The sequence below is a fragment of the Panthera uncia genome, chromosome X (assembly GCF_023721935.1).
Source record: "Panthera uncia isolate 11264 chromosome X, Puncia_PCG_1.0, whole genome shotgun sequence".
Taxonomy (NCBI): domain Eukaryota; kingdom Metazoa; phylum Chordata; class Mammalia; order Carnivora; family Felidae; genus Panthera; species Panthera uncia.
This window is the reverse complement of record NC_064817.1, coordinates 113,245,160-113,259,401: the sequence shown is the minus strand read 5'-3', so window position 1 is coordinate 113,259,401 and position 14,242 is coordinate 113,245,160. Positions and strand designations below refer to the sequence as shown.

Genomic DNA, 14,242 nt, shown 5'->3' with positions numbered 1-14,242 from the left:
GTTCGAGCCCCACATAGGGCTCTCTGCTGTCAGGGCAGAGCCCCTTTCAGGTCCTCTGTCCCCCTCTCTCTCTGCCCCTACCCCGCGCACGCTCTCTTTCTGAAAAATAAACAGTAACACAAATACCGTTTAGCTTTATGGAAGCAAAGGTCTTCTAAACTTATTTGATCTTAGAAATGTCTCTTCCCAGAAGATATGTTAACATATTAGCTCTCAGGGTTGTGAGTCTGAGCCCCACGTTGGGTGTAGAGATTACTTACGGAAATTTAAAAAAAAAAAAACAAAACAAAACCAGCAAGGCCGGGCAAATGAGGAATATGAGAGTGAGAGACCCCTGATGAGGGCCAGAGTTCCGTTCGCGTTTTATTCATTTGCGATTGGTGGGGTTTGACTGACTAAAAGTGCCTCGGGAATGAAGGCTCTCCAGGAGGTTGGTGACATGCCTTGGTGCAGTTGTTTATTTGCACGTCGGTGTGGTCCTATGGCTTCACTTGCACATTTGTAGAAAAACCATGAGGCTATTGCAAAATCTGTCTCACAATATTTGCCTTCGTGTATTTTAGGAAGAACATCAACTTTGTGTTTCTTTCCATTGCCATAAATAGTGCTGGAGTTTTCTTAACGCTTTTATTTATTTATATATTTACTTCCCCTTTTTAAGCTAGCAACTTCCTTTAGTTTACTATTGTTCTATATGGATATCACGTGTCCTTCTAGGCGCTGCAAGAGAGACGGCAGGACTAAAGGGTTGGGTTTTTAAATTACTTTGAAAGCTAAAGAAACAGAAGGCATGGAAGCTGTTACTTCTGTTATTTTTAGGAGTATCCACTTGGTCATTTTTAAGCAGCAAAATATTCTGTATCAAAGCATTCATTCTCATGACTTGGATTTTAATCACCGATAAGTTTTTAGCAGTATTATTCATTGTAGTTTATTCACATTGTAGCCGTACTTGTTGTCAGATTTCTGCCTCCATACCTCCATACCTCCATACGAAAAAGAACGTTTCACAGTTATTGCAGTCAAATACAGTCAACTCTCAGAACAGTTTCTAAAGTTGAACAAAGGTAGGCATTTAAATCGTCTGATATTTACTGTCCAAATCTGGCCTTTTCAGCTATCACAGTCCTTGGAATGTGCATTATATTTTCAGGTAAAAATTTTTTGCTCATTCTATTGAATCTTGTTAACATTTATAGTAAAGGACAAACAATTCCTCTATCCTGATAAAATATATTGTAGCTTCCCGAATCCTTTGCATCTAGAATAAATGCCAACTTGTTTTGGTATCCATTACCACTTTCAAATTGCATTACACGATATAATGCAAATGTGAGTTCTTAATTAGCAGGATCTGTTTTGTTGAAATGTACAACAGTAGAGGGATTTTTCAACATACTGCAGCTGTTTACCTAAGGAGGAAACAAATTTCACCCCACTAAGAGGAGCTGAATAAGTGCATGTGTTGTTATGGACAGATCCTTTAGTGTTTCCCTAAGTAATGCTTTTTCATAATGGATTTCACATGGAATATATAGCAAAATTTGCCATTGCTGCCCACTCAATTTCTGCCTCTAGGTTTTTAAAAGAGAAGAAGACGAAAGTTGTAAGGGCAATGAGGAGTGGGGGTTGATTATTAACAGAGAAAGGATTCTTTATGAAAGATGCAGTATTTACCAAGGTCATAAGAAATATGCCTACATACACATATCTACTTAAATATTCATTTAAATACCGTACATGCATCTGTATATACATGACAGGCTGCACCGAGCAAACAGTCGCATGAATATAACCCGAAGGCAGCCTCATGAAATGACAAGAATGACAAAATCTGAACTTCTATATGAACAGATACTAGAGATAATATCGAAAATGGGACGGTGTCCACAAATAATGCAATAACTCCTTTGCTCATCGGATTTTTTGCCTAGATTTGAGGCCTTTAAACATCCACCAATTATGGTAAATGTTTAACTGTAGGAGTTCAGGCAGACGGCCAAACTCTGGTTTCAAAGCTATTGCTAGCTTTAGTTTAAAGAGTTTTTCATTTTTAAGTACAAGCATTTCTGGGTACTGGCTATACCCTATTGTGGCTAGAGCCACTGGAATTTGAATAAGTGGATTAGGCAGGACCTAGGTCCCAAAGAAATGGGCCCTGCGGCATTTGCCTGAAGTGTGGCAAAGAATTGGCCAGGGAAATCCCTGCCATTTATAACTTAGCTCTATTTACCTACAGCCAGTTTATCCCCACCGAGACAAAGTAAAGAGAGAGCCTGGTTTTGCTTACAAAAACAGCAAGGTTGGGGGGAGGGGTGTAAAATGACCGTTTGAGCCTTTCCTCCTTAGAAAAGCCGGGTATGTGAAATACACAGAGGACAGCCAAACCCCCCCGCCCCACAGGTACGTCTGCTTTCTTGCCAAGCTTATTAACTCAATTCCCAGTCTGCAGGACACTGGTTTGAACATTAGCTTTTCCTCGGGATATTCCCACTCTCTTGTGCAAGCACTAGCAAAAGGGTACAAGAAAGGGGCCTAGACAATCCCCGCGCTGGATTTGCAGCCTCTGGATATTTGAGATTCAATTGCTAAAGCCTCTTTGGTATAGACAAGACGGTGAGGGGGCTACTGAAGTGACTTTTCGTAGTCCCTTCCGTCGTCTCCTTCTCTGACTCCCCAAGGTATCCCGCGGGTGTCTTCCCGCACAGCCCCAGAGCTCCAAACCTTGTCCCCCTTCCCTAAAGCCTCTCATTCACCAACACCCTCCCCGACCAAAGTCCCCTCCCGGTCACCACCAAAGCCCGGAGAAGTGGAACGCACACAATGCCTCTCTTATAGGGCTCGAGCTGGGAACTGGGCATGCTCAGTAGCCAAAGCAGATTTTTTTTTTTTTTCCCCTTCTTTTGGTCGCAAGTGCGGCATCTCTCCCAGTCCCACACCTCTCTTTCCTCTATCCCTATCCCCCTCTCCCCACCCCCAGCTCTTTAATCGTCCTGCTTAACCCGTTCTACACCGAAGGCATGCAGAGTTCTAAGATGCGGGGGATTAACCCGTCTCCTCCTAAAGCCACTAAATAAGTCTCACTCTGGGCTAAAGCTTTACACTTTTGCCTTAAAGCCCCCAGCCCCTTACGCGCAGACAGGTAGGGGGAGTGAGGCTACTACTGGATCCCAGGAAACTGGTCCCAAGAAGGCTCCATCCAGGATTGCCCGCTACCGAAGAAGTATTCCCGGAGCCCTCCGTTCTGCGAGGTGACAATTAGCCAAAGGTACCGTACCCGTTATACAAAGCCCAAGTGCGATTGTTGCCTTTGAATGTCATTGTTGTTGACTCACCCCCCTCGGTCCTGGAATTATTCAATCCCGCGTAGACTCGACGCCCCTATCTACCTCCCTCGGCCTCCCCCACCCCCTCCGACGTTTCTTTGGCTTTGCCTGGGTTCTCGGTTGCTCTCTCAAAGGAATGCCCCGGTTGTGTGTGTGTGTGTGTGTGTGTGTGTGTGTGTGTGTGTGTCTGTGTGTGCCTTCGTTCTTGGGGGGCTGAAGGAGGAGAAAGGACTCGAGTGTGCGTGTATGTGGTGGGAGGATGGAGGTTGGCGCGCTCGCGTTTGGGGACTGGGGTCTCTACGCGTGAGGAAAGGGGTCGCTCCTCCCCAGGGGGTGTTTTAGGCATAAAGAGGGGGCGGGTGCGGGAGGAAAGTGCTTTTCTCGGCGTGTGGGCAGCAGAGGAATCAAGTGGAGGTGTCTGGATAGGGGACAGGGGGCCTCGGCAGTGTGCGGGGGTCGAGGTGCCTGAGTGCGGGGAGGGAGGCTGCGTGTGTGCGGGGGGTGGGGGGGGGCGGGGGCGGGGATTCGGCGCGTGTATGTAAAGGTGCAGCCCGTGTGCGAGGGGCTGGGTGCGCGCGCGGTGTCTGGCCGGGTGCGCGCGCGCGCGCCGCTGCCCGCCTGCTTGCCTGCGAGGGCTGCTCGCTGGGTTTGACGGGCGAGCCGGCGCGGAGGAGCTGGATCCGGGATCGCGTAGAGCCCATCGCGGAAACTGCAGAGCGGATCGCGGCGCCGCGGGCCCTGCGAGAGCTGCGGGGCTCCGGAGGTGGGTGAATTACCAGCGGGGCTGCGCGAGCTGCACCGACACTCGCTGCCTCTTCCCGCTGGGCTCGGCAGCGCGCGCGCGCGCGCGCGTGTGTGTGTGTGCGCGCGCGCGCGTGCGCGCGGAGGGGGGCAGGTAGCTTATTATTTTTAGTTTGGGTCGTGTTGGTTTGGGGCCGGCGGAGTGGCCAAAGCGACCACAGTGGCTACTCCAGCACCACCCTGCTTGCCTGCCCACGGCGCGGTCGCGGGTCCCCGAGCACCCAAAGAATCCGGTGTCCTTAACATCGCTGCCTCCCCGGCGGGGAAAGTGTCCTGGTCTAGGGCGGCTCGGGCTGTCGGGGCCGCTGCGCTGGCTTTGTTTTCTGCGCCCCCCTCGCAAGCACTCTAGGCGGACGTGGGTCTGGGGCTCCCGGCAGTGGCCCGGGAGCTGGCCCGAGACTGCTGGCACCCTGCAACACTGGGAATACGAGAGAAGCCGGTAGCTAACTCTAAAAGCCCTGCAAAGCCGGGCAAGTGCTGGCAGCGCGACTTTGCAAGATGCCCAAATGTTGAGCTGATTTCTGGCGTGGTGAGAGCAGCATTTTGTGCCTGGGCAGCGGGGGGAGGGGGGGAGGGGGAATGTGTGTGTGGGGGGGTAGGGGGGTGCCCGGACCGCCGCTCTCGGCCACGGAGCCACCGGGTCACTCTGCCTGTGTGACAAGCGGGCCAGGGACGCCCCAGTGGCCCGCGGCCTCGTGGCTTGGGCTGGCGGTCTCTTACCCCTCAACCGCCGCACGCCCGGGTCTAAAGGCCGACGGAAACTCCAATAGCTGCCCCTTGTGGGACGGGAGCGCGCGGAGAGATGTGTGCGCAGCGGAGCTGAAGGCCCCCCGCGACATCCCGAGCGGTCCCCGCCTCCGCTGCCCGACCCACGAGGCCGCTGCTCGGGCCCGGGACCCGGGAGGGGGCTGCGTGTCGGCTCCGGGATGCGGCAAAACGTTGCGGTACGCGCCACCGCCGGCAGCCCCTCCGGCCGCGTCCCCGCCGGCCCGAGGTAGCGCACAGGGGGCGGCAGTGACCGCGTCTCTCCGCGGAGCCCCTCACCCCCGCCTAGGCGGGCGGCCGGAGGTCTCTCCTGCCCGCGCCCGGGGAGCCACCCCGGCCCACCCTCGGCAGGCGTCCGTCCCCCGCAGGCCCGCCGAGCGCCGGTGGACGCCGGATCCGTGGTAAGGCTCGCTGGCTTTGTGCGGTCCTGCCGGCCGCGGGAGCCGAGCGGCTTGCGGGGCGCGGAGATCCGGAGACCGAGAGGGAGATGGGGACACGGGCCGCTTTGGGCAGACGCGCAGCTCTCGGCAGCCCGAGACATGGCTTTTGGTACCCAACTCATACTTTCTGGGTTTTTTTTTTTTTTTTTCTTATTTCCCTTTTTTTTTTTTTTTATCCCTGATTTTAAAATGTGCATGTTTTAGTGGTGCCCTGTGAACGTGAGGTTTCTTTCGCTTGCGTTCAGCGCCCCTTCCCCTCTTTCTAGCTCCCTTCTAGCTCTCTTTCCTCCTCTCTCCACGGTCTCTTGCCCCTTCGGTCCCTCTTCCTGGGCGACCGACTCCCCTCTCCCTTGCTTGCCAGTCCAGCTGCCTGCGGCTTTCTGTTTCACAGGAGATGCATTGGGGAACTTCCTAGGTCGTCCTTGCGCCTTTTTTCTCCCATGCTACTTAAAGTAGAAATTACGAGGAGGAGGGCAGCTCCTTATGCAATTTCAGATCTGCTGATGCTCCCTGTTCTTGTTTTTGTACTGAATTCAGGATATTCGGGGCTTTTATTGTTTTGTTTTGTTTTTAGTTTGGCTGATTTTTGGTTGGGGGGGTGTAGTAACAAGAAATGACTCAACTGAACCAGAATAGCTGTTGAAAACCACATCTATAGGAAGGCAAAACGATCATGTGAAATTTTGATTTTACAATGAAAGTTGGCTTGGATGATGTCATACTTAAGAATTTATGACTTCTTTTTGCACTGCCAGTCAAACTCTCAGGGTGAATAGGGGAAATGCATGTCTATATGGCAAGCGAGGATCATCTCGGCGGTGCTGGCTGTATCCTGAACCGAACTATTTAAAATGCACATCTTTCTGGGTCGTGGCTAATGGATTGCCTACCTTGAGACATGCTTGGTTTTACCACTAGCTGATTCCTCGTGGGCAAACTAAACAAAGGAGTTTCTGTGTGACACTTTTTTGTATCATTCCCTCATGGTGGGTTCCTGGGTAATTTATTTATTTTATTAATATTTGGTGGTAACCATATTGAAATTACAGCCAGCTTCCCATGCAAGATGGAAAAGACACACATGGCTAAAATTGCATCAATAAAATACACGGTGCTTGTTTTTCCTTTCACTCTTTTCCATGAAGCATTGCATATGTGTGTATGTGCATGCAGTATTTCAGGAATTGGCCACAACGGGTTAATTTGCGAAGCATTAAACTCCACTAAGCGACTCGTGATTTGTTTATAGACAGAGACATGGAGTGGTGAGACTGGGAGGGGATGTTGGGAAGTGATGATTTTAGGAGAAACATTTACTGGACTAAATGTATCTGGTGCTGCAGATAAACCCACTCAAGGATTGTAGCCTGTAAACTCGTCTTCCTCAGCAGTGCTAGTCGGTGGTCAAAGTGAAGGAGATAAGCATCTGAGCCAAGTGTCAGTCGGACCTGGGTTCAAAATGGCGTGTAAAGGAGTAGAAGTGGGCCAGGTAGGCAGGAGAGCCTGTTCTTGGGGTGGGAGAGCTGTCTAGACATCAGCTAGGCAGTGCAGGAGCAGGCAGGTTTCTCTCCTATTTTCAGGGACCCAGGGACAAAAGCACCCCCCCCCCCGTCCCCAGTTTGGGAGATGACTGACAAAAGACTGGATACTGTGTATTTACTTGAAATTAAAATTTTGGTCATTTCCTACTGGGTTATTTTTCTAGAACCTCACTGGGTCATCCGTGTTTTTTAAGGCAGCCATGTCCAAGAGTGAACTGATTCACGGCAGTGTGCTTACCTGTGGGCTGAAGCTCAGGCAGATCTCTTCCTAGGGCTCCTTCTACCTTGATCTTGTGACTGTCCCCTCTACTGCAACCCAATCCTGGCTTGGCCATCCTCCACTGAACCCAGGGGTCTAATATCTCCTCTGTTTGGCCTCTTATCTAACTGAAGCCCAGAGAGTAGACTTCTACAGGTGGAAATGCCTTCGTGGTGCAAACTACAAAAGGCACAGCGGATGGTCTGGGATAGGTCAGTAGAGTTGCCACAGGTCTGTGTGCGGGGGGCAGCATGTGATGGTCCGCGTAGAGAAAAGATTTTCAGATTGTTAAGGTTTACGTACGATCGAGGCTTTTTTTCCTGTTGTTTGTTGTGTGTTCTGCACACGTAAAATGTGTATAAACCCCACGTATGGAAATAAAACGTATGGCATTTCTGCTGATTCTTGTTCAACTGAGTGAGAGTACTTGCAGAAAAATACAAAGCTGATAATTACAGCCGTGTGTTCACTATGGTATGATGTAGACACAAATGATCTTTCAAGTAATGATCATTGAAAAAATGTTTTCTTTTTATTTTTTAGATTGTTTCTCTTTATTCAGAAGCATAAAGTTGTTTGCTGATTGCCAGAAGATGTTTCTTTGGCTCTTTCTGATTTTGTCAGCCCTGATCTCTTCGACAAATGCAGATTCTGACATATCGGTGGAAATTTGCAATGTGTGCTCCTGCGTGTCAGTCGAGAACGTGCTCTATGTCAACTGTGAGAAGGTTTCAGTCTACAGACCAAATCAGCTGAAACCACCCTGGTCTAATTTTTATCACCTCAACTTCCAAAACAATTTTTTAAACATCCTCTATCCGAATACATTCTTGAATTTTTCACACGCAGTGTCCCTGCAGCTGGGAAATAATAAACTGCAGAACATTGAGGGAGGAGCCTTTCTTGGGCTCAGTGCGTTAAAGCAGTTGCACTTGAACAACAATGAATTAAAGATTCTCCGAGCTGACACTTTCCTTGGCATAGAGAACTTGGAGTATCTCCAGGCTGACTACAATTTAATCAAGTATATTGAACGAGGAGCCTTCAATAAACTCCACAAACTGAAAGTTCTCATTCTTAATGACAATCTGATTTCATTCCTTCCTGATAATATTTTCCGATTCGCGTCTTTGACCCACCTGGATATACGAGGGAACAGGATCCAGAAGCTCCCCTATATCGGGGTTCTGGAACACATAGGCCGCGTTGTCGAACTGCAATTAGAAGACAATCCTTGGAACTGCAGCTGTGATTTGTTGCCTTTAAAAGCCTGGCTGGAGAACATGCCATATAACATTTACATAGGAGAAGCTATCTGCGAAACGCCCAGTGACTTATATGGGAGGCTTTTAAAAGAAACCAACAAACAGGAATTATGCCCCATGGGCACGGGCAGTGATTTTGATGTACGAATCCTGCCTCCGTCTCAGCTGGAGAATGGCTTCACCACTCCCAATGGCCACACTACCCAAACGTCCTTACACAGATTAGTGACCAAACCGCCGAAGACGACAAACCCTTCCAAGATCTCTGGAATCGTGGCAGGCAAATCCCTCTCCAACCGCAATCTCAGTCAGATCGTGTCTTACCAAACGAGGGTGCCTCCTCTTACGCCTTGCCCAGCACCTTGCTTTTGCAAAACACATCCTTCGGACTTGGGACTGAGCGTCAACTGCCAGGAGAAAAATATACGGTCCATGTCTGAACTGGTCCCGAAACCTTTAAATGCCAAGAAGTTGCATGTCAACGGCAATAGCATCAGAGACGTGCACGTCTCGGACTTCGCCGAGTTTGAAGGACTGGATTTGCTCCATTTAGGCAGCAATCAGATTACGGTGATCAAGGGCGACGTATTCCACAATCTCACTAATTTACGCAGGCTGTATCTCAACGGCAATCAGATTGAGAGACTCTACCCCGAAATATTTTCGGGCCTTCGTAACCTGCAGTATCTGTATTTGGAATACAATCTGATTAAGGAGATCTTAGCAGGCACCTTCGACCCCATGCCCAATTTGCAATTGCTGTATTTAAACAACAATCTCTTAAAGAGCCTGCCCGTTTACATTTTTTCTGGAGCGCCCCTGGCTAGACTGAACCTGCGGAACAACAAGTTCATGTACTTGCCCGTCAGCGGGGTCCTCGATCAGCTGCAGTCTCTGACGCAGATTGACTTGGAGGGCAACCCTTGGGACTGCACCTGTGACTTGGTGGCACTAAAGCTGTGGCTGGAGAAGCTGAATGACGGCATCGTGGTGAAGGAACTGAAGTGTGAGACACCCGTCCAGTTTGCCAACATTGAACTGAAGTCCCTCAAAAATGAAATCTTATGTCCCAAACTCTTAAACAAGCTATCCGCGCCATTCACGAGCCCCGCACCTGCCATTACGTTCACCACCCCACTGGGTCCCATTCGAAGTCCTCCCGGTGGCCCAGTGCCTCTGTCTATTTTAATCTTAAGCATCTTGGTGGTCCTCATTTTAACAGTGTTTGTTGCTTTTTGCCTTCTTGTTTTTGTGCTGCGACGAAACAGGAAGCCCACCGTGAAGCACGAAGGCCTGGGGACCCCGGAGTGTGGCTCCATGCAGCTGCAGCTCAGGAAACACGACCACAAGACCAACAAAAAAGACGGACTGAGCACAGAAGCTTTCATTCCACAAACCATAGAACAGATGAGCAAGAGCCACACCTGTGGCTTGAAAGAGTCCGAAACCGGGTTCGTGTTCTCGGACCCGCCGGGACAGAAAGTCACCACGAGGAACGTGGCCGACAAGGAGAAAGATTTGTTACATGCAGACAGTAGGAAGAGACTGAGCACCATCGACGAGCTGGATGAATTATTCCCGAGCAGGGATTCCAATGTGTTTATCCAGAATTTTCTTGACAGCAAAAAGGAGTACAACAGCATAGGTGTCAGCGGCTTCGAGATCCGCTATCCGGAAAAACAACAAGACAAAAAAAACAAGAAGTCGCTGATAGGCGGCAACCACAGTAAAATTGTCGTGGAACAAAGGAAGACCAGCGAGTATTTTGAACTGAAGGCAAAACTCCAGAGTTCCCCCGACTACCTACAGGTCCTTGAGGAGCAGACAGCTTTGAACAAGATCTAGGTCATGCAGTCTTACTTCATACAGAGGACATTTATTTAATGATGAAAGTGCCTTTTGTTGACTCCTGACTTCCAAATACTATATTATCAATAGGCATAGAGGCAGGTGTTTCCAAGGGTGTCTCATTAACCGTAGCTGCAAAAGATGTGTCCGGTAGAAGAGAATTTCCTTAATAGATTTTACTACATAAAACCTATACTGTGGAGTCCTGTGGGGATACTGCAAACTCTATTGCCAAAGGGATGCTTTATATACATAAAACACTGAATTTAACCTCAAGAGGCAAATCTGTTTTGTACCCCAATGCAAAACCTTCGTCTCTTTGTGCTTTGTAAAGCAGACTCAAGAAAACTGGTACCAGTGTTTGTACCTCAGCTGGGTCTTTCATTTTGCACGTAGATTAAGTTGGTGGAACTGGAATAATCCTTTCGATTCGTGGCATTGTAACAATTCTGCGTAAAGATTATCTGAAAAGTAAAAACACAAAAAAACCAAAAAAACAAAAAAAAAAAAAAAAAAAAAGAAAAAAAAAAAACAAAACAAAAAAAAACAAAAAAAAAAAAAGCATGCAAAGAGAGAACATTCGATAGTATTTGTAAAATTGGTAAACTTTATGGCCTGCATCTTGAAACCGCTGGATTTATAATGTTAAATTGTGCAAATATTTGTTTAAAATATACCATGCATTACATAACTATAAAATAAATTTGAACACTTTAAGCATTACCTGTCTATACATGAAACCTAAAAGAAAAAAATCAACGTGAGTTACGTAGCGTTTGTGGTGATCTGAAGAAATACATGATGTTTATCAGAATTAAACAAGGCTCAAATTAAACTAACATTAGAGTTTGTTCTCAGTTCTGTGAAATACCCACAATCCTTAAAGTGCTTACCGTGTGAGCGCACCCAAAGCTATTTTTGTAACATAATTCATATTTATGAAGTACTTTGTATACTAAATAGGAAAATATGTACTCCTTAATATGTATTTAATATGCCTGACTTGTTTTCCTGATCACAGGGAATTTATCAGTTAAGTATCAATCTAGACAGAAAAAAATATACCAAACTGAAACCGAAGCTTATGTGTACAGAAATATTCTGGACATTGTGATCAGGTATCATTTAGAAACGAAACAAAAAACACAAAAACACAAAAAGACAAAAAAATAAAAATAAAAACCAGTTCTGTGCTATTCTTGAGAATTCAGCATATTATCTGCAGATTTGTTACCAACCGTGCATTTTAAAATAGGTTCCTTAGTTTTATAGTATCGTGTCTGGGGCAGTTGTTAGTTGCCATCAGTTGTCTTGCTTTTCAGGATTCTACGAGCTTACATCAAATAGTTTTCACTACAAATATTGACAGAATTAACGAGTAAGGTTAATAGCGATATCCTGTCCGCATCAGTATCCTGTCCTGTCATCGTTCGACTACGATCAGATAATCCAGTAGAGCCGTGAACATCACGGTAGTGTCGGCTATCAGAGCCACACTGGAAAATGCTTTCTTTGGTCTCCGATGGGTTCACAGTCTGCAACTACAAACGATATGCCACTGTGTTTGCCTGTGCAAACTTGTGTTAACTTGCTTGTTAACTTCGAAGTCAAAATTGGTCAAAGGAACGGAGGAGGACTTGGTAATGGGAGACATCTGAACATTTGTAGGAGCTCCCAATTAGCAAAGTGACATCCCGAAATGCATTACCTTCTTGGCCTGCCTGCATATGTATAATTACTGTGTTAATCAGTAAGATGACCAAGAAGGTAAACATAGACATTCTTCTTCGCGAACTTCAAGTGGCAGATGTTTTGGTGCAGCTTCCAAAATGATACTGTGGTTAAAGTTGTAACAGTAGTCCCTTTATTAAGTACTAATTTCAGGGCTTTATATGTTTGTTCCGAGATAAAACAAACAAACAACTTGGCATTCTTAGACGGTGTGTGTGCGCGTGCGCGTGTGTGTGTATTTGAGTGTATGTGCGTACATATAGATAATTTGGAGATTTTTTTTTAAATAGCAAAAAAATCGTCTCCATATGTATGTGCTGGTGCTCTTAAAACTTTAATGTGTACTTTTAATTTTCATGACGATGTCTGTGAAAACTTTATATGAATATTAAAAAAAATACAAATACTTTCTGATCTTGAAAGAAAAGACACGAAGATGTGTGCCCAACAGCGTGTTTTCATCTAGTTTCGTAAGGACTTTGAATATGCCATTACCATGCTTGCAGGCATCCATGGATTAAAGGGCTCCTAATGCATACTGACAGGATAAAGATGCAAAAGCTTCAAAGAAAGTGTTTTAGTTTATCCCGTCAATAAAGTATGGATTGAGGAATCTTAAGTAGACACTTACAGGAGGAACCGGAAGCTCAATCCATGATCTGGGGATAATAGGTCATTGGGACGATGCCTTTTGTTCAGTGTGGCGAGGCTTTGAAGATGTTTCAAGGTTTCTGCCATTGTCAATGGCGAGAGGACCTGCCGCCATCTTAAAGCTTGCTGTAGCATATTGGCTATCTCAAACTCTTCCGCTGAGAGGTATAAATGTTCCACTTTCTTTCAAGAGTAATTTAAATGTGTGTGATTATTTGGAGGTTTTAATTGTAAGTGAATGACAGTAACAAATCCTTGGTTAAGGCTGATCTATTTTCCTTAACTGAAGTCATTGTGCCTACATTATACAGTGTATACTATTTTGCACCTGCCTCTCATTAGTTCTGCTTGTACATTTTATGATAATGTAGTTAGGCATAAGTTTTGAGTTGAGTACAAGAGCAGTTAAAATACCGTATCTACATTTTGTTGGCTTCAACTATAACCTTGATGTTAGTTTAACCCCTTGAGGAGCGATATATACGTCAGTACAGCATCTTTAGTAGAATTTGCTTCTGATCTAGAAAATCCAAGAAGTGCTCACTTCTAATGTGGTCTGACACATCATGGGCTTCTTGGCATCGTATCATGTGCTCGGACTCTGTTAGAACGGTTGCAGAGAAGATTAGATCCTGTGAAATTAGTGGAGGGGTTGAGATAATATATTATGTCTGTGTAATATAAATCAAGTTTTAAATTATTTTTTTATGAAATCAATAAAGATGATTCAATTCTTGAAAAGTAAATCTTTGTGTAATTTTATGAGAAAGCAGCTATTAAAATACAGTGATTCAAGTCTATAAGGCGATTTATATTCTATATTTAGTTTTCCATTCTGAATAAATATATTAATTAGAAGATCATTTAAGACCGGCTTTCTTTTGTTGCTTTTTAAAAATATTTCATTTCTTTAAGCCATAAGGATGCATAAATTACACAGGGCATGGCCTCATGAGTAACGTCAGTGGGTACTGCAGAAATAACAGAACACATCTAGAAATGTATGGCAGTAATATTAATCTATGATATCTTTTGCATGATTTGTACTTTGACATTGTATGAAATGAGCACAGTGAGTTTTTGTTTTTTTTGTTTTTTTTTTTTTTGTTATTGTTGTCGCATCCAAAGAGCTGGGGAGAAAATATATCAAGAATGTATTTATAATCACTATTTTGAAATAAAGTAAAGAAAACACATTGTATTGTTTTTACCCTGATTTGGTTATTAGTATTTTAGGTTAGTTTATAAGATCAAAATCAAGCAGTTCTATAAAAGCTAATGTAAATCACAGAAAGAAACTGTTTTAATGACTTTTGCTTGCTTTTAATAGCATCAAGGTATTAGACAGAATTTATTAAATGCCATTTTTATGGAAGTATTAATAAAATTGTTTGCTAGAATGGTATTTCTGAAGCCACAGTTTGTGAAATATATTTATCTTTCCGTTATCTTTCAGAGGAAATAAAGTAGTAACCAAATTGGTCTTTTCACCTAGATTTGAGGGTAAGATACAGAGCTTAAGAAAACTGTTTGTATTAAACTTAATTGATAAATCTATGTTAAGAGATGCTTTCCCCCCCCCAAACATCTTTGCAATCTGTATTCCTTTCCCCTG

At 45.4% G+C, this 14,242-nt stretch overlaps 1 protein-coding gene across 1 annotated transcript; it reads left to right on the top strand.

Moving 5' to 3' along the window:
* The first annotated feature begins 7,661 nt into the window (after window positions 1-7,661).
* SLITRK4 (SLIT and NTRK like family member 4) lies at window positions 7,662-13,334 on the top strand. Its single transcript, XM_049644392.1, has one exon. The coding sequence runs from the start codon at window positions 7,726-7,728 to the stop codon at window positions 10,240-10,242; it is 2,517 nt and encodes an 838-aa protein (XP_049500349.1). The 5' UTR covers window positions 7,662-7,725; the 3' UTR covers window positions 10,243-13,334.
* The last annotated feature ends 908 nt before the right edge of the window (window positions 13,335-14,242 follow it).

What these genes read in the sequence shown, in the direction of transcription:
- SLITRK4 (XM_049644392.1), top strand. Translation starts at nt 7,726, where the DNA reads ATGTTTCTTTGGCTCTTTCTGATTTTGTCAGCCCTGATCTCTTCGACA.